Genomic DNA, 25,477 nt, shown 5'->3' with positions numbered 1-25,477 from the left:
TTTTTTTTTTTTTTTTTTTAAGATTTTATTTATTTGACAGAGAGAGGCAGCCAGCGAGAGAGGGAACACAAGCAGGGGGAGTAGGAGAGGAAGAAGCAGGCTCATAGCGGAGGAGCCTGATGTGGGGCTCGATCCCATAACGCCGGGATCACGCCCTGAGCAGAAGGCAGATGCTCAACCGCTGTGCCACCCAGGCGCCCCTCTTTTTTTTTTTTTTTTAAGATTTTATTTTTTAGACAATTATCATATGATTTCTCTCATCTATGTAACATAAGAACTAGGAAGATCAGTAGGGGAAGAAAGGGATAAAGGGGGGATAATCAGAAGGGGGAAAGAAGCATGAGAGACTATGGACTCTGAGAAACAAACTGAGGGCTTCAGAGGGGAGGGGGGTGGGGGAATGGGATAGGCTGGTGATGGGTAGTAAGGAGGGCACATATTGCATGGTGCACTGGGTGTTATACGCAACTAATGAATCATCGAACTTTACATCAGAAACCAGGGATGTACTGTACAGTGACTAACATAATATAATAAAAAAACATTTAAAAAATTTTATTTCTTAAAGTAATCTCTGTAGCACCCAACATGGGGCTTGAACTCACAACCTGGAGATCAAGAGTCACACATTCCGCCAACTGAGCCAGCCAGGCACCCCCGTCTTACTTTTTTTAATGTGGCACTGACAACTTTTTTTTGTAAATGCATTATTTATTCAGTTTATTTCTAAAGTGTAACTGTATATTTTTGAGAAAATCCTGATTCACAGAGATAAGTTATGGCAAATGTGTAACAGTTGTTTTTTTTTTTTAATTTAAGTAAGGTATAATTGACATATAACATTTGTGTTAGTTTTAGGTGTATAAGGTAATTTGTATATGCTGTAAAATGACCACAATAAGTCTAGTTAACATCCATCATCACACGTAGTTACAGAATTTTTTTTTCTTGTGATAAGGACTTTTAAGATCTACTCCCTTACTAACTTTCTAGTATTATTAACTACAGTCACCACGCTGCGCATCACCTCCCCAGGGGCCTTATTTATTTCATAACTGGGAATTTTGACCCCCTTTGCTCGTTTTGACCACCCTCCCCTCCTACCTCTGGCAACCGCCAATCTGTTCTCTGGATCTATGAGCTTGGTTGGGTTTTCTTTCTCTCTTTTTAGATTCCACATATAAGTGAGACCATGCAGTATCTGTCTTTCTCTGTTCAACTTATTTCATTTAGTATAATGTCCTCAAGATCCATTCATGTCACACGTGGCAAGATCTCATTCTTTTTTATGGCTGAGTAATATTCCGCTATAACAAAGTTTGTAATGTTGTGCCCCACCCCCCATCTTCCCCATAAGCCTTTCGGTTTTTATTGCATGATTTTGCATGGCACAGTGATTTTTAGGGATGCCTACGTTGCATTATAGCAGAACTGACTGTATGTGTTTATTTAATTTGACAAACATCAAGGCTGTACCACTAGCACTGTTTCCTCCGGAGTCCAAGATCCCAAGACTGTGGATTCTGTAATTATAAAGCTTACCTGGAGAACACTAGTTATTTGCATATGGCAGTTAGATAAATTTCTGGATGGTGTTTATTGTAGGTAAATATAAATTTATAAGACTATAGAAATGGGTGCTGATGTTCTAGACCCCTATTCTCTAGCCCGGTGGTACTAGGCACATGTGGCTATTTCAATCTAAACTAAGTCACACTAGGGGGGGCCTGGATTTCTGCTCAGGTCATGACCTCGGGGTAGTGAGAGGGAACCCCGCTGAGTGTAGCACCTGCTTGAGATTCTCCCTCTCCCTTTGCCCCTCCCCCCTTGCACTTCCGTGCACATGCTCTCTCAAATATATAAATCAAGTCTTTTTAAAAAATAAAATAAATCACACTAACCACATCTCAAGTGCTCAACAGCCAATGTGGTTAGTGGTGCAGGATTTGACGGTATAGGCATGGACACCTCCGTTAGCTCAGAAAGTTCTGATGGACAGGGCTGATTTAGAGAAATTGAAAAGCATTTCTAATTCACAGGATGCTTTTAATTAGAAACTTTTCTAATCAAACCCATCTGTAAGTAGATCAACATTTTAAGGTATAGTTTTCCAAATTTTTAATTTTTTCCCAAGGTCATATAAATCAATTTTTCAGAACTCCATGTACCATTAAGTTTCAGAATATATAGATCCACTTCCCTACGAGTTCTACGAAACTCTGTGACCCTGAATTTATATAAACCCCTTAAAATTAAGGGGGTTGTATGTGTTTTAGGGTATATTCTTTTATTTAGTACTGTATTTGAAATAAAAATTGAAGTGTATGTATTGATTTCATGCAGGTTTGCAGACCTAGGACACAGTGTCGTAGGTGTGGAAATCAGTGAACTTGGGATACGGGAATTTTTTACAGAGCAGAATCTTTCTTACTCAGAAGAACCCATGATGGAAATTCCTGGAGCCAAAGTTTTCAAGGTTTGTCTTGTTTTTAGTAAATAATGATTCCCATGTCCCCATAAGAAAGGTTTTTTCTTAGCCTAAGTTACTATACAAGTGTCACGTGACCCCACATTCTCACACAGAGTCACCTGAACATTACAGAGTTTAAGGAGCTAGGGCTGAAAAAGATAGGTCATCACAGATATGCACAAACATATATAACAGCTGATAGCAAAGTTTGATTTTTTAAATTTATAAACAGGCATTTCTGAGAACGTCTTGTACCACGCCCTGCATGAGACAGTGAAGAGAGAAAAACACAGTCCCTGCCCTACAGAATCTCTTGGCTTAGGAGAGAAGAAAAACACAGAGAAAGCTATTTGTCATACACGGAGCTAAGCGTCATGACACAGAGTATGAAGGGAACAAAGAGGAAAGTCCCCTAACCCAGCCTTGGAATGCTCACTGAAACATGGTGACAGGTGGAGCCGGGACAGGCAGGCCAGCCAGTGCATGGTCTCCGAGGCCCTGGAAGGCCGGTCCTTCATCCTGAACAGTAAGGATTTTAAGGAGGGCGTGACTCGGCTGGATTTTCTTTTGAGACGAACCACCCTTGCGGCTTCAAGGGAGGTGGCCTCCTGGAAGAGAGACCAGATGGGGGGCTATGAGCAGAGGTCCAGGGGAGAGCCCTTGAGGGCTTGCACTTGGACGGCCATAGGGCATATAGAGGAACAGGCAGGTCAAGCAATGTTGAGGATGTCACACAGGCAGCGTTTAGGATTAAGTGAGTGTGGATGAAGTGGGAGCTGAGTTTGCATCTCCAGCCCAGATGACTGGAGTGGATGGTGGAGAATAAAAGAGAAACAAGCTGAAGGGGCAGAGAAAATGAGTTTTGTTCTCAGGATGATGAGTTCGGGGCGCCCGGCTGGCTCCGTGGATAGAGCATGAAACTCTAAATCTACGCCCTGTGTTGGGTGTAGAAATACCTTTAAAAAAAAAAAAAAGAAAAAGAAAAGACGATGAGTTTAAGAGAACTGTGGACTGGTGAAGGTGTAACTGGCAAATGGCTTTATGTCTCTGGGGCTGCGGGCGGCGTTTGGGCTGAAGTGATAGATCTGGGGGTTGTCTTCATCCTCTGCCCACAACGAGCTGGGGGAACTGCTTCGCCTGCTTGGGGTAGGAATGTGGGAATAAAAGACCACCCAGATGAGAGCAAGCGAGGCTGTTTTTTCAGAGGGGCCTGTCACTTGTGGTGAGCAGAGGCTCAGAGGCAGGGGGTGGGAGAGCTTTGTGCTGGAAACCACAGGGAGGCTGATGGGGCTGTCGGCGCAGGGAGGCGGGAGGCGGGAGGCGGCATCCTGTGGGATTGGCTGGGGGAGTGTATTTGGCTTTCTGTGGTTGATCTTGAGCTGGAAGGGGGAAAGGTGATGAAAATTAGGGAGGCTGGCAACCCTGACACGTCATCGAGGCAGAGACTGTGGCTTGGCTTCCAGGCTGGCTGCTGCAATGGGTCTAAGCTCTCTAGTCCTACGTGGTCTGGCCATCGCCCTTGGTACATTCAGTCTCTCACAAGGTACTCTGTTTTCTAAATATTGAAACTAATTGCAGGTCTGTAGGAGGCTTAATAGTATTTTATTTTATAGCTTCCTCCCACCCTGTTCTCAAATCATTCCAGGAGTTTACTCAGTCCAAAGAGGCTCATCCTAGAGCCTCGAGGTGGTTCTCAGACTCGGGGGCACATTCGCAAAGGCCTGCGGATCTTTCAAAATTCCCAGTCCAGAGGCTCAACCCCAGGCCCGTTAAAGCAGAATCTTTAGGGGTGGACCCCAGCATCAGTACTATTTAAAGCTCCTGAAAGTTGAGACTCGCTGCTGTCCTCTCTGCCACCTCGCCCACCCCTCTGGGTTGACCCCCATGGTGCTTCCAGACTGGTCTTTAGAGACCCTTCCTCTATTTGTAAACCCGGGTTGGTTGGTTCCCTTCAGAATACAGTCCAACAGTGGCATGTCCTGACCTCTCCTTCCTTGCCCTTCATCCTCACCCCCAACCCCAGGCTTCTCATATCCCCTGGACCCAGTGGAATCCATGTCCATTTATGCCCCCTGGACTGCACCCCCAGCCCTCCGCCCCGCCCATAATGTTAGCAGATCCAGCCAGACACCCTTTCAGAGGCTGCTTCTTGTCGAGCTCTGCTCCCTCCTCCGTCTTCTGAGTCCCCATGTTCACGGGCACGCAACCAGAACAGCCCAGGCCATCCCGTCCTTAATGCGCCTCTGCGCCCATGCCTCTCTGCTCTACCAGGCTGTCCTTGCTGTGGTCAGAGGCCGCACCAGATTCACACCCACTCTCCAGAACCCCGGGTAGTCCTGTCCACCAGGGGCTCAGGCCATAAATGCCCACTAGCTGATGAATGGATGTGAGAAAAGCCAGGAAGGAGTCCATACAGCTGTACTTTGCACGAGTGACTTTAGAAGTATCCGACCTTCCTCTATCAGCCTGCCTGGTCGTCGGTGGACCGGTTTATTGACCTTTAACAGTGTCAAAATCTCAGGACTCTGCTAAAGTCAATATTGCTAAAACAAAACAACGTCTGAAAATAATAGCTAACTAGCCTTCAGGGTTAACGTCTATGACTTTTCTCTTTGAGTTGATCCCAAAGGGCCCAGACAGGTCTGAAAAAAACCAAACAACCAAACGAAACAAAACTAAAAAAACACAGTGCCATTAAAAAAAAATATTTGCAGTAAGGTTTTATTTTATTTTCCGTTAAAAAAAATTCTTTGCAGTACGATTACATTCTTCATGTCTAATTACACGTTCTCTCCCCACCACCGTTGCTGTGCTTGGCTACCCTCTTGTCTCTCCTTAACCATCCAGGTAGCTCCTAACTAAATAGCATATTTTTTCTTGACTTTCATTACAGAGCTCTTCAGGAAACATCTCGTTGTACTGTTGCAACCTTTTTGATCTTCCGAGGTAGGACCGAATCCCACCCACCTCTGCACTTTGAGTAACTTGAGTGCTGGCCGGGCCACGCTGGGGGAGGGAGGGACTTTTCGTTACCCTCCTCTGCTTGCAGAAGCATGGATGTCTCCATCCCGCAGTTCTTTGGACTACAGCCTACATGTGGGCACACTTGCTAGCTTCGTCCTTGGATAGCTTCCAAAATATAGAAAACACGTTATGACTCGAGGCAGGTCAGGAGAAGGAAGGAAGAGCAAGACAGTGTCTTCGTTTTACACCTGATCAGTGAGAGAAAGGAATTTCCAAGTGCAGAAGGTGGTGATACCTTATCTCCTGAAAGGCCCTGGTACTTTATCGGGGGGCCAGGGGCAGGTTGTCACAAATGGTCCTGTAGTTCTCCTCTGTGCGCCCAAGTCAGAGCACAGGGGGGAGGCTACTGCCACCAGCTCCTGAAGCTGGAAGGAGCTCCTCACACCCACATCCACATGTCCCTGCAGACTCGAGAAAAGCAGCCGGAGATCCCGATGTCTTGACAGCTAGTGAAACAGCAGCACGCACCACCGGGAATGCTGTGCTCCTTGTTCAAGACTCAATTTTTCTTACATAAGACGTATTTTTCTTTCTTTTTCTTCCTGATAGAGCCAATATTGGCAAATTTGACCGGATCTGGGATAGAGGAGCATTAGTTGCTGTTAACCCAGGCGATCGTGCATGGTTAGTAATTTGGTTTCTTTTCTTTTTTTTTTTTTTAAAGATTTTATTTATTTATTTGACAGAGACAGAGACAGCCAGTGAGAGAGGGAACACAAGCAGGGGGAGTGGGAGAGGGAGAAGCAGACTCATAGCGGAGGAGCCTGATGTGGGGCTCGATCCCATAACGCCGGGATCACACCCTGAGCCAAAGGCAGATGCTTAACGAATGCACCACCCAGGCGCCCCAGTAATTTGGTTTCTTTAATTACACCAGCTTTCCCTTTTTGGCCTTTTTCATTTAACACGCTGTACTTTTTGTGAGCCCCAGAAAATTAGTTAGACTTTCACTAGTTTGAAATAGCTTCTTGTATCTGGAATTAGAAGACTTAAATTCAGTACCATCTCTGTGTAAAAACGATAGGATTTGGCCATGACCGTGGAGAGCTGGTTCGAGGCTTGTGGCTCTGTCACTTCCAAGCTGTGTTGCCTTGACCCAAGTGTTCAACTTCTCCAGGTCTCAGCTGACTCCTTCCTCTGCAAGATGGGGGCGTGTCTGCTAATACCGCCCCCACCGCCTCCACTAACATTACCTCGTAGGCATTTTGGGGACTTGCCATGTGCCAGGCATTGCTTGAAACACTCTATCAACACCTTGAATCCACCAAACAACCCTGTGGGGCATGTGCCACCATTATTCCCATTTTACAGATGAGGAAGGATGGAGGGTGGAGCCCAACACAAGGCTTGAGTTTTGGTCAAAGAGATCAGGTTGCTTGAAGTCAGGCAGCTAATACACAACAGAATTGAGACTCAGACCCAGTTTGGTCAAAGCCCAAGCTCATGATCCCTGCGTTATTCACCCTGCAGGAGTCACTGTGGGAATTAACGGGAAGGACGTATGTGGAAAGTGCCTGTCTACTCTCCGTAACTGTCTGAATATTAGCTGCTATTCTGTCAGAGCTTTGGTTGGTGATGTTTTTGACCATTCCTACTGTACCTACTCTTACGAGAAAATAAAATTGAAACATGAGAAAGCATACAGAGTAAAACATGGCTGCTCCTATGTACTTTCCAATCCAAATATCATCACGTACTTACTTGGAGATGGCATATAACTATTGAACTATTTTGTGGTATGGAGGCAGACTCTTAACACATGTCCAAAGGCTTGCATACACATCAGAGAAATAAAATTTTTATTTCTTAAAAATTAATTGCTTGATGAGTCAAGCTGATTGCCAAACCTAATCTTCTTTAGGTAGACCTTGCCACATTTTCTTTTTTTTCCTTAAAGATTTTAAGTAATCTCCACCCCGATGTGAGGCTTGAACTCAGCCCCAAGATTGAGGGTCCCTGCTCTACTGACAGAGCCAGCAAGGTACCCCTTATGCCACATTTTCTTTCCTTTTTTTTTTTTTTTTTTAAGTAGGCTCCACACCCAGCCTGGAGCCCAATGTAGGCCTTGAACTCACAACCCTGAGATCAAGACCTGAGCTGAGATCAAGAGTTGGGCGCTTAACTGACTGAGCCAGCCAGGCACCCCACACATTTTCTTAATATATATTTTCCTTCAGTGATAATTCACATTCCTGTGTTCCTTTTTCTTTCTGTTGCCAGTCCTCTTCCTTCACCTCCTTCTGGAACCTTCCCCTTCCTCACACGCCTAGAGGTCGCCATTCCCTAAGGGACCATCATCAGCGTTTGCTTGTACTTGCCTGTCTCCTGCCCTTGCTTCTTTACTGAGCCCTTTGCGTCCGTTATTTTCATTCAGTCATTCAACAAATGAGTACTAAGGTCCTACCACGTTCTAAATATACACTGTGCCACGTTGGGGAAATAATGGAACGAACTGTGCCCAGTATCTGCCCTTCCCAGTTCTGTTCTTCCTCCGAGACGTCCACATCACATGTCAGTGTCTGCTTTGCATTTCTTGTGTGACGTCCGTGTCCTTGAGCAACTCCCAGTATCCCGGGCAGCTTCCTTGTTTCCATAATACACCACGTGTGTCTCCTAAACCCACATCTGCGGGAGGTCTGCCTTTGTGGGTGTTTCCCCCTCCCTGAGGACGATTATCCTCTTGAGGCGAGTCCTTGCGGGGGGCTGATTTGCACGGCTGAAATCCACATGGTGGGGAGCAAGCTGCAAGTCCCGAGCTCACCATAGGGGAGAGCACGCGCACTGTGTTATCTCCCCACCAGCTGGCGGAGTGTATGTCTAGCACATAGTAGGGGCTTAACAAATACTTGTCAAATACACACATGAGAGCAAACTAGACTCATAGCAAAGGAAACGCACTGTTTCCAACCAGCCACGACCGCCTCCTCTGTCCCAGATATAGAGGCCATCTAAGTGGCCTCTGGACTGTTGTTTCATGGTTACCAATGAGTAGTGAGACCCCCTCTAGAAGTCTCGTTTAGGGCGTCCAGTTCCAGCTTAGCCACAGACTCTGTGTCCTCCTGGTTCCCCCTCTCTCTTTCCTGGCAGCCCAGTGACATGTGTGCACTTGTGCGTGCATGTGTGCGTGCGAGTGTGTGTGAGCACAGCCCCAAGCACACCTGAGAACATGTTGGCCTTTGTTACCGGAATAACCACTTACGTCAGGCCAACAGAAAAATACATCTCTTTCCCTTCNTCCTGGTGCTTGTTTGAACTTTATCTCGCTCCTGTCATGAATACTGGGCATTTCTCCTGCTTTGATTGCACGCAGGCAAGTGCTGGGACCCTCAGGTGTCTGGCCTAACGTTAATCAGTGGGGCAAACCTCTCTCATGTTTCTGAATTTTTTGAAAGTGGTTGAGAAAGTCCACATTCCAAAGGGAATGAAGTGTGTCAGTCCTAGGAAACCCTGCCAAACCAGTCTGACTGATCACCTGCTCGGGGACAACAGTGACTTCTTCCTTCTTCTTCTGTTTTTTTTTTTTTTTTTAAGATTTATATATTTTGAGAGATACAGAGTGTGAGCAGGGAGTTGGGGGGCATAGGGGGAGAGAGAGAGATTCTTAAGCAGAACACCCCCCCCCCTGCTCAGTGGGGAGACCAAGGTGGAGCTCAATCTCACACCCTGAGGTCATGACCTAAGCCAAAATCAAGAGCCATTTGCTCAACACACTAAGCCACCCTGGCGCCCTGCTGCTTCCTTCTTCTTAAGACCAACAATCAGAAAGTTAAGGTTTTTCTTTTTCTTTTTTTTTTTTAAGATTTTATTTATTTATTGAGAGAGAGAGAGAGCCCACTCACGAGCAGGGGGGAGGGGCAGAGGGAGAGGGAGAAGCAGACTCCCCGCTGAGCAGGGAGCCCAATACCGGACTCATCCCAGGACCCTGGGATCATGACCTGAGCCAAAGGCAGACGCTTAACCGACTGAGCCACCCAGGCATCCCTGAGGTTTTTTGTTCAAGAGTTTGCTTTGGTCTTGCATTTTCTCTTGCAAGACTTGTGACCCCCTCAAGCCAGCCCTAGCTAGGGGCATCTGCTAAAGAGAATAAGAAAAAACGAACCTAGGTGCTTATCTCATACCAGGCAATGTTCTAAGCACTTCATGTGTGTAAACTCAATGAATACACACCACAACCTGTGAGTTGGTTACTAGTCTGATCCCCATTTTACAGATGAGGAAACTGAGGCAGACAGAGGTTAAGAATGTGTCAAGCTCATATAGTCACTAAGCGGAAAGGCTGGGCTTCGAGCTCTGGCATCTGGCCAAGTGCCTACTCCTAACCCCCATGCCAATCCCCTGCCTCCCCAGTTTCTCCCAGAGCCCTGGGCAGGGATCACAGCACATTCAAGCCCAGTAGAAATCCATGTTCCAGGAGCCACGGCACCTCCCTCAGAGCTGGGCAGTCTGCCCGTCTCTGCCTGTCCATCATGACTTCTCTAGCTCCCTGTGCCCGTCTCCTCTGTCCGCCTACCCTGGCCATTCGGCTTTCTCGGCCTCCTCCACCTCTGCTCCCACACGTCAGGCTTCTCACAACCCCCAGCGCCACCCAGCACACCCCACAAAAGCTCTAGGTCAGTGCTGACAGCTAAGCAGCACCTCCTTTCTGGGTCTCTCGATTCCATTTCCCAGCACAGTTATCTGACTGGTCCAGATCAGTATTCTGTACCGGGCCCAGCTCCCGGTCCCTGGGCTGATGGGCCTTGTTCCAGTCAGTGCCCCCCATTCTGAACCGATCAGACACGGCCGGGACGGGGCATCACCTGTGTTCCAGGACACCTACACAAAGGACTGTGCTGGTAGCACTCATGCTTTATGCTGTGTTTGCAGAGCTTTGATTTCATACTCCCGTGAATTTTTGCCTCTTTTTTTTTTTAAAGATGTATCTACTTCTTTGGGGGGGGGGCTCACAGGGAAAGAGAGAGAATCCCAAGCAGACTCCTCACTAAGCCTGGAGCCAGACGTGGGGCTCGATCTCAGCACCCTGAGATCATGACCCGAGCCGAAAACAAAAGTCGGACGCTTAACCAACTGAGCCACCCAGGTGCCCCTGCTTTGTTAGTCTCGTCCGTCTCAACTCTATAGAGGAAGGAATTATGTTTTGTACATCTCACATATGCCCCTGGGGAGGACCCAGCCCCCCAGGATATTGTTAAACTGCAGCATCCCAGGCCGTACAGCAGACCCACCGAATCAGGCTCTGAGAGTGGAGCTCAAGCATCTTTCTTTCCAACAAGCGCTCAGGTCCTGGCCCCAGTGTGAGCTCGCAGTGCTGCGGGAAGTGTGTGTTTCTGCTCGGCTTAATGTAACATCTTCCCATCTGACGGGCTCTGGAAGCCCATCCCCTTTTGATTCCTATCTTTACTATGTCCCAGCTTTGGCAGGTGACAGAATTTGTGGACTGTTTCTGGCATTTAAATGCCAGTTGACTTCAGGGGGTCGTTACAAGAATTAAACTCAGCAATGTAGAGGACAGTGAGCCTGGTTTCCCTCTCTGCCTCTCGCCCCCTGCAGTTTTGCCTTTGCGGAGAAATGTCACACCTTACTATGTTGTGTTCTTTTCAGCTATGCAGATATCATGCTGTCCCTAACGCGAAAAGGGTTCCAATACCTCTTGGCTGTTCTTTCTTATGATCCCACTAAACACGCAGGTAAAGTTTCTTTGGTTTTTCTTTTTCTAAGATGTTGCCTCATTTCCTAATCTAATTCTATGACACGGATAGCATTATTTGCTCCTAATTTATTTTATTTTTTTTTTAAATGATTTTTTATTATATTATGTTAGTCACCATACAGTACATCCCCGGTTTCCGATGTAAGGCTCGATGATTCATTAGTTGTGTATAACACCCAGTGCACCATGCAATACGTGCCCTCCTTACTACCCATCACCGGTCTATCCCATTCCCCCACCCTCCTCCCCTCTGAAGTCCTCAGTTTGTTTCTCATAGTCCATAGTCTCTCATGTTTCATTCCCCCTTCTGATTACCCCCCCTTTCTTTATCCCTTTCTTCCCCTACCGATCATCCTAGTTCTTATGTTCCATAGATGAGAGAAATCATATGATAGTTGTCTTTCTCTGCTTGACTTATTTCACTTAGCATTATCTCCTCCAGTGCTGTCCATGTTGTAGCAAATGTTGAGAACTCGTTCTTTCTGATAGCTGAGTAATATTCCATTGTATATATGGACCACAACTTCTTAATCCAGTCATCTGTTGAAGGGCATCTCGGCTCCTTCCACGATTTAGCTATTGTGGACACTGCTGCTATGAACATTGGGGTGCATATGGCCCTTCTCTTCACTACGTCTGTATCTTTGGGGTAAATACCCAGTAGTGCAATGGCTGGATCATAGGGTTATTTGCTCCTAATTTAGATCACAGGAAGAATACTGCTTTTTATACAGGAAGAAAAGTCTGGTTTGGGTAAATGGAAACTATAAACCTTTTCTCCTCTTCCCCATTGATGTACGTTTTTCTTGTCTTCCATTTCGTTCACCATTCACAGCTCAGACTATAGACGAGAGGGAGAAATGGATGGCCTAATATAAAAGAGACGTCTCATGAGCTCTGGAGTAGGAAGGGAGGGACCGGTTGCCCTGCTGTGAACAGAGCACATGGGCTTCATCTGTGCTGGTGGGGATGTGTTAGGGCACGCAGACAAATTCGCACACAGACACACCCTCATAGGACAATGGGTGAGACGTGGATGTGGGGCGACAGGAGTTGTGCAGAAAAATTTCTTAACTATTACAGCTTTTTAATTTCTGAAATTTTACAATGTACCGCATTCTTTAATAACGATCTTTGTTTTGAACTTATCAAAGTGACGTTTTCTCCTGGACTCCTTTTGATGGGCTTGAACATTGTAAGCTTCAACTTTGCCATGACTCAACTTTTATTTTCAGGAAGGAGTGAAAGCCAAATATATAGACTTTTATTGGAAAAGTCCCCTTTTTGATTTTTAACAGAGTTTTTTTTTTAAGTGTGGTATTTTATAAATAATTACATATGCTAGTATTTTTTTCTGTGTGAGTAAATCGGATCTTAAAAGCTCATTAAAAGATGAGACCTAGTGTCCACAATTATCAGATGGAAATAGAAATTAATGGAGACAGACCTCAGCTCTGCTAATCTGATTTAAATTTCATTCCTGAACAGGCAGGGCTTGTGAGCAGAAAACACAACAGGCTCTGTCTGGGGCCGGAATTCAGAATACCTCTTGAAAGGAGCAGAAGCTCCATTTCCTTTAAAGTAAATGGCCTGCAGCAAAGTGGGAAGGACGTATAGAGAGTGAGTGAGTGCAGGAGTCATGGAAAATCAATACTCCAGAAGATGGAGGAAATGCCAAGGAATTTGTGAATGAACTTCATTCTGATTTTAAAATTCCCAAGTCCTGGAAACTGGACAGCACCAAGCAAAAGAACAAAACTGGACAACTTTCTTACACCGTACACAAAAATAAATTCAAGATGGATAAAAGACCTATATGGGAGACCTGCAACCATAAAAATCCTAGAAGAGAACGCAGACAGTAACCTCTTTGACACTGACCGTAGCAGCTTCTTACTAGGTATGTCTCCTAAGGCAAGGGAAACAAAAGCAAAGTTAACTATTGGACTTCATCAAGATAAAAAGCTTCTGCACTGCAAAGGAAACAATCAACAAAACTAAAAGGCAACCTTTGGAATAGGAGAAGGTATTTGCAAATGACATATCTGATAAAGGGTTAGTATCCAAAATTTATAAAGAACTTATACGGGGCACCTGGGTGGCTCAGTCGGTTAAGCGTCTGCCTTTGGCTCAGCTCATGAGCTCAGGGTCCTGGGACTGATCCCTGCAAGGGGCTCCCTGCTCAGTGGGGAGTCTGCTTCTCCCTCCCACTCTCCCTCTGTGTTCTCTCTCAAATAAATAAATAAAATCTTTAAAAAAATTATAAAACTGAACACCCAAAAAATAATCCAGTTAAAAAATGGGCAGAAGACATGAACAGGCATTTCTCCAAAGAAGACATCCAGATGGCCAACAGACACGTGGAAAGATGCTCAACATCACTCCTCATCAGGGGAAATGCAAATCAAGACTGCAATGAGATACCACCTCACACCTGTCAGAATAGGGCTAAAAATAACACAGGAAACAACAGGTTTTGGTGAGGAGGCAGAGAAAGGGGAACCCTCGTGCACTGTTGGTGGGAATGCAAACTGGTGCAGCCACTCTGGAAAACAGTATGGAGGTGCCTCAAAGAGTTAAAAATAGAACTGCCCTACAACCCAGCAATTGTACTATTCGGTATTTACCCAAAGGATACAAAAATACGGATTCAAAGGGATATATGCAGCCCTATGTTTACTGCAGCATTATTTACAATAGCCAAATTATGGAAAGAACCCAGATGTCCATTGACTGATGAATGGATAAAGAAGAGGTGGTGTGTATACACAGTGGACTATTACTCAGCCATAAAGAAAGTGAAATCTTGCCATTTGCAATGATGTTGATGGAGCTAGAGTGTATTATGTTAAATGAAATAAGTTAGTCAGAGAAAGACAAATACCATATGATTTCACTCATATGTAGAATTTAAGAAACAAAACAGATGAACATATGGGGGAGAAAAAGAGGGCAGCAAACCAGGAAACAGACTCTCAACTACAGAGAACACACTGATGGTGACCAGAAGGGAGGAGGTGGGGGGATGGGCTAAATGGGCGATGGGGATTAGGGAGGGCACTTGTGATGAGCACTGGGTGTTGTATGTAAGTGAGAATCACTAAATTCTACACCTCCAACTAATATTACACTGTATGTTAACTAACTGGAATTTAAATAAAAACATGAGAAAGGAAAAAATAAAGAAAAGTTCCCAAGTCCCATGGCTGGCCCAGTCGTCTCATCTAAGCTGGAGATGGGCACCCAACATTGGCATCCCCTCAGTAAAGCCAGTCTACCTCTTTGCTAGGACATGTGCAAAAGAAGAAATAGAGGAAGTCACATCCTCGCCAATCTGATAATGATGTTGTGTATGGAATAAGTCTACGTAAGTCACTGGAAACCAGCTGAGAGGTGGGCCCTGAGAATTTCTCTTTAGAATTAGATCTATAGAAATTATTCTTCACCCTGTTTCTCTTTTACCTAGGACCACCATTTTACGTTCCAGATGCTGAAGTTAAAAAATTATTCGGTAAGTTATTTACATTTTAAATAAAGTGAACAATTAACTGTTTTACCTGTTACCAACTACGTGTCTAGAAGTCTATAAAATCTGAAAGTCAGAAACCCTTTTACTGAAGGCTATTTTATGCTAGAAAAGGGACCGATCTCTGTCATATGCCTTTTTCGATAAGTGGTCTGCTTGTGTGAGAGGCCTTTGAGTTCTTCCAGAGAGATGGTATGTTTAATTTAGGTCTTAGGACTTGTAAGTGCTAATGGCAATTCAGAGTCAGACAGTTTGCCCTTAGCATTTCCCCATTTCCATTAAAAACAAAAAGAGGGGAGCGCCTGGGTGGCTCAGTTGGTGAAGTGTCTGCCTTCGGCTCAGGTCATGATCTCAGGGTCCTGGGGTTGAGCCCTGAGTCGGGCTCCCTGCTCAGCGGGGAGTCTGCTTCTCCCTCTCCCTCTGCCCCTGCTTGTGCTTTCTCTCCCTCTCCCTCTCTCTCTCTCTCAAATAAATAAAACCTTTTTTAAAAAAAAGCTCTTAAAAAGAAAAACAAAACAAAAGAGGGGCACCTGGCTGGCTCAGTTGGAAGAGCATTCGACACTTGATCTCAGGGTCATGAGTTCGAGCCCTACACTGGGTGTAGAGATTACTTAAATAAAATTTTAAAACAAACAAAGGAAAGAAAAATCTTCAGTAACACTGCTTTTATAAAATGATTTGATGAGTTTTTAGAAGAAACCCCGATTGCATTCTTTTTTTTTAAAGATTTTACTTATTTATTTATATGTTAGAGAGAGAGCGCACATGCAAGCAGGGGGAGGGGCAGAGGGAGAGGAACAAGCAGACTCCCTGCTGAGTGTGAAGCCCGACAAGGGGCTCGATCCCAAGACCCTGAGATCAAGACCTGAGCCAAAATCAACAATCAGATGCTCAACGAACTGAGCCACTCAGGTGCCCCTCAACTGCATTCTTCACTAACCTTTTCGCTTGTTTCCCTTTCTTCTTGTTACAGGTTCAAAATGCAACATTCATTGCCTTGAGAAGGTTGATGTTTTTGAAGAACGACATAAAAGTTGGGGAATTGACTACATTGTTGAAAAGTTATACCTATGTACAGGAAAGTAAATGAGAAAATTGACAATTACACTAAGGCATGAAAATATAATGGATGACTCTTGGAAAAAAAAATGTTTACAAATCACATTACAGATCTTTGCTCACAAATGTGTGTGGAAAGGACACGTAACTAAATTGGTAAAGTAGCTACCTTTAGAAAGGAAAGTGTAGTGGAGGAGGGGGTCAAAGAATATACCTGTTTTACTTACAGATTGCAAGAATTTTTTACAACCAGCATGTGTTGTATAATTTTAAAAATTAAAAATTAAAGGGGCTCCCAGCTGGCTCTGTTGGTGGAGCATGCGAAGCTTGACCTCAGGGTCATGAGTTCGAGCCCCACGCTGGGTGTGGAGATGACTTAAAAATAAAATCTTTTTTAAAAATAATTAAAATGTAAACATAATTTTTAAAAAATTAAATTAAAAATAGCAATTTTTTTAAGTAAAAGAAATGCAATGCATATAACTTAGGGAAACAGAATAGGCAGAAAAACTGACACTTCTTATGAAATTTAGAACCACTGAGGCCACGTAACACTTTACTAGGGTTCAAGGTAAAAGACGGTGATCCAAGCAGTTATATGTAAACCCCCATCTTCTCCTCAATCCTAGCAGCCCTTTTCACATTTTTTTCTCCTTATATAATTTTATGGGTAACAGAATCAAGAAGCATATTTTAAAATGTATTAAACCAACTAACCTACATGGAAAAGGACATTCTTTTCCAAATTGTAAAAAATAAAAAATTTTAAAAAGGTTTTTCTCTAAGTTTAGCAGGCATTTTGTTTTTCTTAGTTTAATCTTGTTTACATGATAACGTCTCACGAAGTACAATGTACTTAGGGCTGGATTCATGATTCATAGCTTCTCTGTTTCATTAGCATCACATTTCGTTAACTCAGACATCTCTCTAACCATACAACCTCCTACCTAAATGATCTGGATTGTTCAGCTCATGTTAATAGGATCGTATTATAGAAAAGCGGTTGCTTGATGGTATGTGTATGTGTGTGTGTGCTGTTGGTAATGGGAAAATTTATAAACCTGTTCAATATTGATGAAATCTACAGACACCCTCCCCAGAAATATGTCATAAGCAGAATTATGTGATAACTTCCTTGGGCTTCAGAGTTATCGACCTCCCCACCTCTTCTGCCCCATGTTAGGACTACCTCCCCAGATGCTCTCGGGCACTGGTCTTATTCTAATACTTATAAGGTGATTAATTTGGAGTCTCCCGTCTCACAATGCTCCTTGCTTCTCTGCAACCTGCTTCCGTCCGGAGCGTGGACTACCTGATTCCATCACTGAAGGCAGTTGAATGAACCAAGGACAGACGACTGCCCTGAGTTGGGCCAATCTGATTCTCTTCGGGATTGCTGGGATTGTGGTGGGAAGAGCAAGATAGCCGCTGATAGCGGACACAACTGAAATGTGACCCCAGGGACTGTGGAGCAGCCACATTCCACCACACAGATCTGAGAATGAGAGCAGGCTGATCTGCAGAAAGAAAAGTGGAGATGGGTGTTGGACAGGGGCCGCAGGTGTTCTGGGTGTCTATTTACCCCCTTCCTGAAGCCCAGCTGCACTGGGCAGGACCCTGTGTCTTTATGATATAGACCTCTTTTCTCTTTCTCTGGCTAGGGCTGGTTTCTACAACTTGTACCCAAAGAATCTTAAATAAAATTGAGATATTCTTATGTAGTTGATTTTTTTTTTTTTTGGAGGTTTATTTGAGAGAGAGAGCAGGGGCGAGGGGCAGAGGGAGAGGAAGAGAAGCAAACTCCCCACTGAGTGTGGAGTCCAATGAGGGGGCTCGATCCCATGACCCTGAGATCATGATCCAAGCCGAAATCAAGAGTCGAGAGCTCAATCGGCTTGAGCCACCCAGGCGCCCCTGTAGTTGATTTTTTACATATTACGTGCCCTCGCTGGGAGAATACTGACCTTTTAAAAAGTCTCAAGATGGGAAATATACTACATCTAGATTATTTTAGAGCAACTGAACTGTTTTCAGCATTTTCTTAAAAATGCCTTTTAATTTTGTATTCTCAGTAATAGACTTGCTGAACGTCTGTGCCCTGCAAACAGCGATCAGTGAAATGCCCAGCCCTAAGTAGCAGGAGTGAATGCACGAGCACACACACTCACTGTTTTCATGGAAGGCGGGACAAAGCAAGAAAGGTGTGTACCAGTCTACTTGGATGGATGTGGAAAGAAAAATACAAAGCTTTTCAAAGCTTTATCACCTCCCTGTGGTGGGCTGGAGATTGAGTTCTCTAAAGGGTTAATGGCATGGGGAACCACAGAAGGTTGCCTGAAAGATGTCAGAGATACTGTCACATAAAGGGGATTTCTAGGCAAAAAAATGAAGGGACAAATAAAAACATGACCCACAGAAGAAGTAGTCCAAATAAATTTTCCCATTCTCCACTGTAGTGCATACCTGTCATTGTTTATTTGAATAAGGAAGCACAGTTTAGAAGTGTGTGTATGCAAATTGTGTGTGTGTGTGTATAAAACAGGCCATAAAATATTAACACTTATTTATTTTGAAATAATAATAAAATAATACTTTCTCCCTGCAAACAAACGCAGGAAACACAGGAAAGTCTAAAGAAAAAACGCAAAAGTGGCCAAATCCTATCACTAGAGAGAATTACTGCAAATTCTGTGTCACGTTTTCCTGTTTGTCTGCTCCTACTGGTATGTTGCGGACTCGCGTATGTTTCTGCAAAGTTGAGATCGATTATGAGACAGTATTGTATCTTTTCTGTCTTTCTTCTCTGGTGTTTCATCAGCCCTTCCTCGTGTCACTAAGGATTCTTTAAAAACAAGATTTTTTAAATAGCTGCATCATGTCCTACCATACAGCTGTACCATGATTATGTCATCTTCCCCTGTGATTAGATTCATTCAGCAAATGTAAGTAATCTTGAAAGTGCTGGAGGACAATGGACGGATGATTGACGGCAGTCCTGTCCCAAGGAAGCACAGGCTCTCAGGGCAGAGACTGACACAGAACGTTACTCCTCGGTGTTGTGAGGCTGCATGAGGGGTGCGTGCAGGGAACGGCCACTCACACCGTGAGCGAGGATGACATTGCTCAAGGAGAGCAGGTGGGAAGAGAAGACGATCCAGGATGGCATGCCGAGACGCCTTTTTTCAAATTGAGAAACGTTAAAATGTCCAGATGCTTATTGCCAATTGTACATCCGCAACTCATTTTTCTGCAGGCACGCAAGACATTCAATCCCAAATCACCATTTCCCTCTCCACCAAATCCGTCACCCCTGAGAAACCACGCACACGAGGCATGAGTTCCAAAATCAGATAGGTGGTCAGAGTGGGTGCTGGAAGACAAGACGGCCCACGGGAGGGCAGAGCCCCAGACATCACCACGAAACTCAAACCTGACCAGCACAAGAGGGCTTCAGGTTGGCAAAGGGCATTCTCGCTCTCGGGGGCTCGCAAGCCCGTGCTAAATAAAGCTCCTGCTGTCTTTGCGCCTCTGTTAAAAGATGGTACATCTCCTCTCTGACTACATGCTTCTTTTCTACGGGCTTTCCCCTCCTCCTTTCTGTCAAGTTACTGTCAGGTACAGACTGGGAGGTAACGGCGTCATGGGAATCATTCTGGGATTCCTTCGAAGCTGCACGTAAGTGGCATATCGTGCCACACTTGCACAACCAGGAGTCCACGTGCCTGAGCACTAACTCCCGCGTCAGGTTCCTCAGCCTCCCCTCTGCTGGAACCGCCCTGAACTGGGTCTCGGTTTTCCCTCCCCCGCCAACTGGTACTTTGCACACAGCTGAGCCACAGACTGCAAGTTCTGTTCTTCAACCCTTCTGCCCCACGCCCCTCAGCACTTGTTCTAGGTAGAAGCAGGAAGGCACGGGCAGGCTATTCCAGAACCTTCTAAGTGAGGTGTGTTGGAGGGAAGCATGGAGGAAATCCACGGAGATCCAGCCACGGGGGAGGAAAGATGGGAAGCTCCAAATGTAAGAGGCAGACTCAGGACGTTCCTTTTATTAATCGATGTGTGTGTATGTCTGAGGATTAGACTCAATAAGGTATTTGGAAACCTATCAGAACTGACTCTAGAGATAAGCAAAATGCTTGGCACAGTTCCTGCGTAAATGCTACTTCAAAAAAAAAGAATTGATTTATTTGAGAGAGACAGTGTGAGAGAGACAGAGAGCAAGAGAGAGAGAGAGCGCGTGTGCGCGCACAAGCAGGAGGGAGGGGCAGAGGAAGAGGGAGAAGCAGACTCCTCGCTGAGCAGGGAGCCTGATGCAGGGCTGGATCCCAGGACCCTGAGATCATGACCAGAGCCGAAGGCAGATGCTTAACTGACTGAACCACCCAGGGCCCCCTAAATGCTACTTTTTAAACAATACTTCTTATAATACTAGAGAATCATGAACAAGAAGATACAACATCTGGGTTGAATACCTGTAAGTTGTATCCTTTTCAGTATTCATCCAATCATCCATCTATAAAACATCTTCTGGGCTTCTCCCGTGTCTTAGGTGTGTGCTAGGTGCTGGGGATATGGTGTCTCGCAACACCAAATGTGGTTCTTGCTCTCCTGGAACTTTACGTTTTCCCGAGATGAGAGCGAAAGAAAGGGGATGAAGATAAAGAGTAATTTGGGGATTGTACGAAAAGGAAAATTGGATTCTCTATTTTGGAAAAGCAGGAAAAGGACAGGTGGGGAGAGGGGAGGAGCTGGGTTAGGTTGATAGGAACCCTGGAATAGTTTGTATTTCTTCCCATGGAGAGGCAGCAAACTAGGAAGAAAATGGTGTCTAAGGACACCCGGCTAGAACGTGGAGATCTTCAACTGCGAGACTCAGACATACACGTTTTTAGTTCGGGAGACTTGTGTAATTGAGAAAACCTGAACTTCCGATCAAATGCCACCAACTTAGATTTCCATACTTTAAATTTAACATTAGAGTCTTGACAGTACGTCATTGGGATAGATGGTCTGTGTGCATGCCACGATGTTTTCCAGAACCACTGTGCTGTCTAACCGCCAAGTGGGAGAGGAATTACTGTTAACATTCTTAAATATGTCGGATTTATTGAAGCTTTTTCTGGTTTGCCTCACTGAACACCTCTGCCTTGGTGCAGTACTACTGGTTACCCCGCAGGGAGCAGCAAAGGATAGGAAGAAGCGGGTAGGATGACCAGCCGGCCTGAGAATCGCACTGAAGGGTCAGGGGAACGTTTGCCATAGTCAACAATGAGCTGGGGTCTTCAGGTCCATCTTAAGACAATGTTAGAGCAGAGACAAGTTAGAACAAAGTCACGGCTCAATGAAATCAGTCTGGAAAGCATCTCAGGAAGGCAATATATGAGAGCACAGACTTTGTCTCATCTGCATTGTTCCACGCGGTGGCCCCCAGCCACACGTGGAAACAGCATTTGACGTGGGGTCTGTCTGAATTAGGATGTGCTGTGAGTGTAAAATACACGCTAGATTTTACTCAGCACTAAAAAAACAGCTGTAAAATTTCGCTAATAATTTTTATAGTGATTACATCTCTAAATGATAATATTTGGGGTATTTGGAGGTTAAATAAAATATGCATCAAATTAATTTCACTGGTTTCTCTTTTACTGTTTAAAAGGTGGTTCCTAGATATTTTAATATTACATATGTGGCTCTCATATTTCTTTCTTTGAGAGGGAGCTAGAGAGTGAGAGAAAGCGAGCATGAGCAGGGAGGGGCAGAGGGAGAATCTTAAGCAGGCTGCACGCCTAGCAGGGAGCCTGACACAGGGCTCGATTTCATGATGTCCTGACCCTGAGATCATGACCTGAACCAAAATCAAGAGTTGAACGCTTAACCGACTGAGCCACCCAGGTGGCCCTCTCATATTTCTATTAGACAACACTAGTTCTAAAAATATTCTATTTTTGGTGTCCTGAATATATTTCTTCCCTTTTTTTGTTTGTCTTTGATTTTTTTGTACACTCCACCCCCAACATGGGGCTGGAACTCAGGACTCTGAGATCAAGAGTTGCAATGCTCTCCCGACTGAGACAGCCAGGCTCTCCCTGAATGTGTGTGTGTGTGTTTTTTAAAGTAGGCTTCACTCACAGCATGGAGCCCAACGCAGGGCTTCCAACTCATGACGCTGAGATCAAGACCTGAGCTGAGATCAAGAATCAGACGCTTAACCAACTGAGCCACCCAGGCGCTCCTGAATGATTTTTTTTTAATTATATGTTAGTCACCATACAGTACATCATTAGTTTTTGATGTAGTGTTTTTCTTGACTCAAAGATTACTTCAGGAAGTAATTTCTATTTGATGTGATCTTAGTTACAATATAGCTCCCTTTAGGGGTTTTAATAGGGGATACAAATCCCACTTTCTCAGAAGTCTAGCAAATAAGAGGATGAATGATCATAAAATAAGGATTTAAATGAAGGGTAGTGATCTGGTATGTGGTCGTATAAAAACCATGTCCACGTAAGGCATTGTGGGGAGGGAAGGGGAGGATCCCTAAAAATGAGAAATTGTAGTATCACGAAGGATTCCTGAGAGAGCTCATGTTATCTCCTGTTTGCAGACCTTCACACATACGGCACATTGTCTCTGTTTTCAGCCTCGACTGAAGCTGGAAGAATTGAGCCTGGTGCTGATTTGAAGGGATTGCCGTGCAGTGGTTTTCCAACTGGGCTGCACATTACAATCACCAAGGGCGCTTTAACAAGTTCCAGCTGCCCGGACCACACTCTGGACCAATGAAACCTCCAGATGAGACCCAGGTGTTCACCATGTGCCAAGTTTACCAAGTGTGAGAACCTCTGAGATGGTTAAGAGCATGGGCTCTGCAAACTGCCTGGCTTGAAATCCCAGCCCAGTCGCTTCCTAGCCAGGTGACCCTGGGCAAGATTCTGAGCCTCTGTGAACTCTACGGCGGAACAGGGGTGAGGAAAACAATAAGCCCTTGTAGGACTGTCCTGAGCTCTAAATAAGCTGATCTTTGTCAACCACTTAAAAGAAGGCAGGCGCGGTTTAGCAATTACGTTCACCAGCTTTCTTATTTCCTATTCCTCTAGAAGACATTCCCAGCCATTGCTCCCCTTTCTGACACGCATGTCTCTAGAGGGTTTCCTCTATTGTCCTGTATCATTGCTTTGTTCGTATACGAATTCGCTTTTACAAGTATTCACTAAGCAGCTACTTTACTACAGGTGTGACGGCAGACACCCCCTCGGTTTTTAACTTCCCTCGTGGGTCTGCGTTTCCCAGCGAGATCGTAAGCATGATGAGCTGTGAGACTACGCTTGGTGCCTGGCGCGCCCTAGCACCCAGTGCTCTGCACCCAACGCCCTAGCACCCAGCGCCGCGGATTGCAAACTCTAGGGTACGACAGGTGGAACACTACGTTCTAACTCTTGCTTTGCCACTTACAGCCTCGGTAATTGGGAGCAACCCGCTCGTGCTTCAATAACTCTGTTTCCTCGCGCGTAAAGTGGAAATGACCCACCCATGACTGTCGTGAAGGTCACAGGTCTGACCGCGCGCTTGTGGATACAGCTTGTAAGTAAGTGTCCATTCCCGGGCCCTCCCGAGTCAGTGCCGCGCGCGCCCACCAGGGGACAGCAGGCCGCGCGGCCCAGCGGCTGCGCGCTGGACCCGCGACGTCAGGACCAACGCCCCGCCCCGTGACCGTGACCGAGCGCGGCGCCGGGACGCGTCTGCCCCGCGGACTGGAGGCGTAACGGGAAGGCCGGCGGCCGCGCCATGGGGGCCGAGGCGTCGGGGAGCGGGCCGGCGCTGCAGGAGCTCGTGCGCGAGGCCGAGATCAGCCTGCTCGAGTGCAAGGTGTGCTTTGAGAGGTTCGGCCACCGCCAGCAGCGGCGCCCGCGCAACCTGCCCTGCGGCCACGTGGTGTGCCTGGCCTGCGTGGCCGCCCTGGCGCACCCGCGGACGCTGGCCCTCGAATGCCCCTTCTGCCGCCGAGCCTGCCGGGGCTGCGACACCAGCGACTGCCTGCCGGTGCTTCACCTCCTGGAGCTCCTGGGCTCGGCGCTCCGCCCAGCCCCCGCCGCCCCCCGCGCCGCCCCCTGCAGCCCCGGGGCCCTCACCTGCCACCGCGCTTTCGGAGGCTGGGGGACCCTGGTCAACCCCACGGGGCTGGCGCTGTGTCCCAAGACGGGGCGGGTCGTGGTGGTGCACGACGGCAGGAGGCGGGTCAGGATCTTTGACTCTGGGGGAGGATGTGCTCATCAGTTTGGAGAGAAGGGGGAGGCTGCTCAGGACATTAGGTACCCACTCGATGTCACCGTCACCAACGACTGCCACGTGGTTGTCACCGATGCCGGCGACCGCTCCATCAAAGTGTTTGATTTTTTTGGCCAGATCAAGCTTGTCATTGGAGGCCAGTTCTCCTTACCTTGGGGCGTGGAGACCACCCCTCAGAATGGGGTCGTGGTAACTGATGCGGAGGCAGGGTCGCTGCACCTGCTGGAAGTCGACTTTCCCGAAGGGGTCCTCCAGAGGACCGAAAGGTTGCAAGTTCATCTGTGCTGCCCCCGAGGGGTGGCCGTGTCTTGGCTCACCGGGGCCATTGCGGTCCTGGAGCACCCTCTGGGTCCGGGGTCGGGGGCCAGCAGCACCACGGTGAAGGTGTTCAGCGCCAGTATGCAGCTGATCGGCCAGGTGGATAGCTTTGGGCTGAGCCTCCTTTTTCCCTCTAGAATAACTGCCTCCGCCGTGACCTTTGATCACCAGGGGAATGTGATTGTTGCAGATACTGCTAACCAGGCTGTCCTATGCTTAGGAAAACCGGAGGAATTTCCAGCCCTGAAGCCCATCATCACCCACGGTCTTTCCCATCCCGTGGCACTGACCTTCACCAAGGAGAACGCTCTTCTTGTGCTGGACAGTGCAGCCCATTCTATAAAAGTCTACAAAGCTGACTGGGGGTAAAGAGGTGCGGTGGGGGTTCCGGGGTCTGCAGCCAAAAGCCTTGGAATGCCACTACTGAATTGTTTAACCCCGGAACAATTAATCTCATCTCTCCAACAGGGATAATTATAACTGCCTGGCAAACTTCCAAAGGTTGAGGTAATTATTAAAGAATAATAATAAATCTACCGTTTATTGAGTATGTGTTTCCTGTGCTGAGAAATTTGCAAATATCAGCTCAGTGTATTCTTACACCTGAACCCAGGGAGGTAATGCTTGTGATTCACCCCATTTTAGAGATGAGGAAAACGGAGACCCAGAGAGTTCAAGGGACGTTCCCAAGGTCACATTTACTTACTGTGACAGTCAGTAAGGGGAACTCGCCTCGGACTCCCCAACCGCTTGCTCTTAAATAAGGTAACAGATGTGGAAAAAAAAAAAACCCACATGTGACTGTATACTGTTACTCTCGTACTCTGTTTACAGGTAGCTGTTTCTTTGGGTTGGATGTGCAGAGAAAAGAGACTTTTTAGAGAGTTTAAGAGGAAAAAAAGGGTCGTGTGATGCGCGTGGGCGCGAGTCATTTAAATTGCGGCTCCTTTGATGGCGCCTTTGATGGAGGAGCTGTGGATCCTGAGTTAACGTGATTAAGGAAAACAGTTGCACTGCCCGTGGAAAAGGTACACGTGTCCGTTAGGACCTGCGTCTCCTCCACCGCAGGCACTCAGGAAATACC

General features: G+C 46.2%; 2 protein-coding genes across 5 annotated transcripts in view; both read left to right on the top strand.

The window, feature by feature from the left end:
• TPMT (thiopurine S-methyltransferase) overlaps positions 1-16,565 on the top strand; it is a 25,467-nt gene extending 8,902 nt beyond the window's left edge. For 3 of the 4 annotated variants that reach the window (XM_008692781.2, XM_040645089.1, XM_008692782.2), the window contains 6 exons: positions 2,344-2,476; positions 5,364-5,416; positions 6,044-6,118; positions 11,096-11,181; positions 14,671-14,715; positions 15,704-16,565. In XM_008692781.2, coding sequence (XP_008691003.1) covers positions 2,344-2,476; positions 5,364-5,416; positions 6,044-6,118; positions 11,096-11,181; positions 14,671-14,715; positions 15,704-15,816 — 505 coding nt within the window. In that variant the 3' untranslated portion in view covers positions 15,817-16,565. Of the gene's footprint in view, positions 1-2,343; positions 2,477-5,363; positions 5,417-6,043; positions 6,119-11,095; positions 11,182-14,493; positions 14,572-14,670; positions 14,716-15,703 lie in introns of all 4 variants that reach the window. The other variant, XR_005838816.1, reaches the window with a different exon arrangement.
• Positions 16,566-23,523: 6,958 nt separating this feature from the next.
• Positions 23,524-24,941, top strand: NHLRC1 (NHL repeat containing E3 ubiquitin protein ligase 1). Its single transcript, XM_008693030.2, has one exon. The coding sequence runs from the start codon at positions 23,575-23,577 to the stop codon at positions 24,760-24,762; it is 1,188 nt and encodes a 395-aa protein (XP_008691252.2). The 5' UTR covers positions 23,524-23,574; the 3' UTR covers positions 24,763-24,941.
• The last annotated feature ends 536 nt before the right edge of the window (positions 24,942-25,477 follow it).

Source organism: Ursus maritimus, unplaced genomic scaffold (genome assembly GCF_017311325.1).
Source record: "Ursus maritimus isolate PB19 unplaced genomic scaffold, ASM1731132v1 scaffold_30, whole genome shotgun sequence".
NCBI lineage: Eukaryota > Metazoa > Chordata > Mammalia > Carnivora > Ursidae > Ursus > Ursus maritimus.
This window is presented reverse-complemented; position numbering and strand designations above follow the sequence as displayed.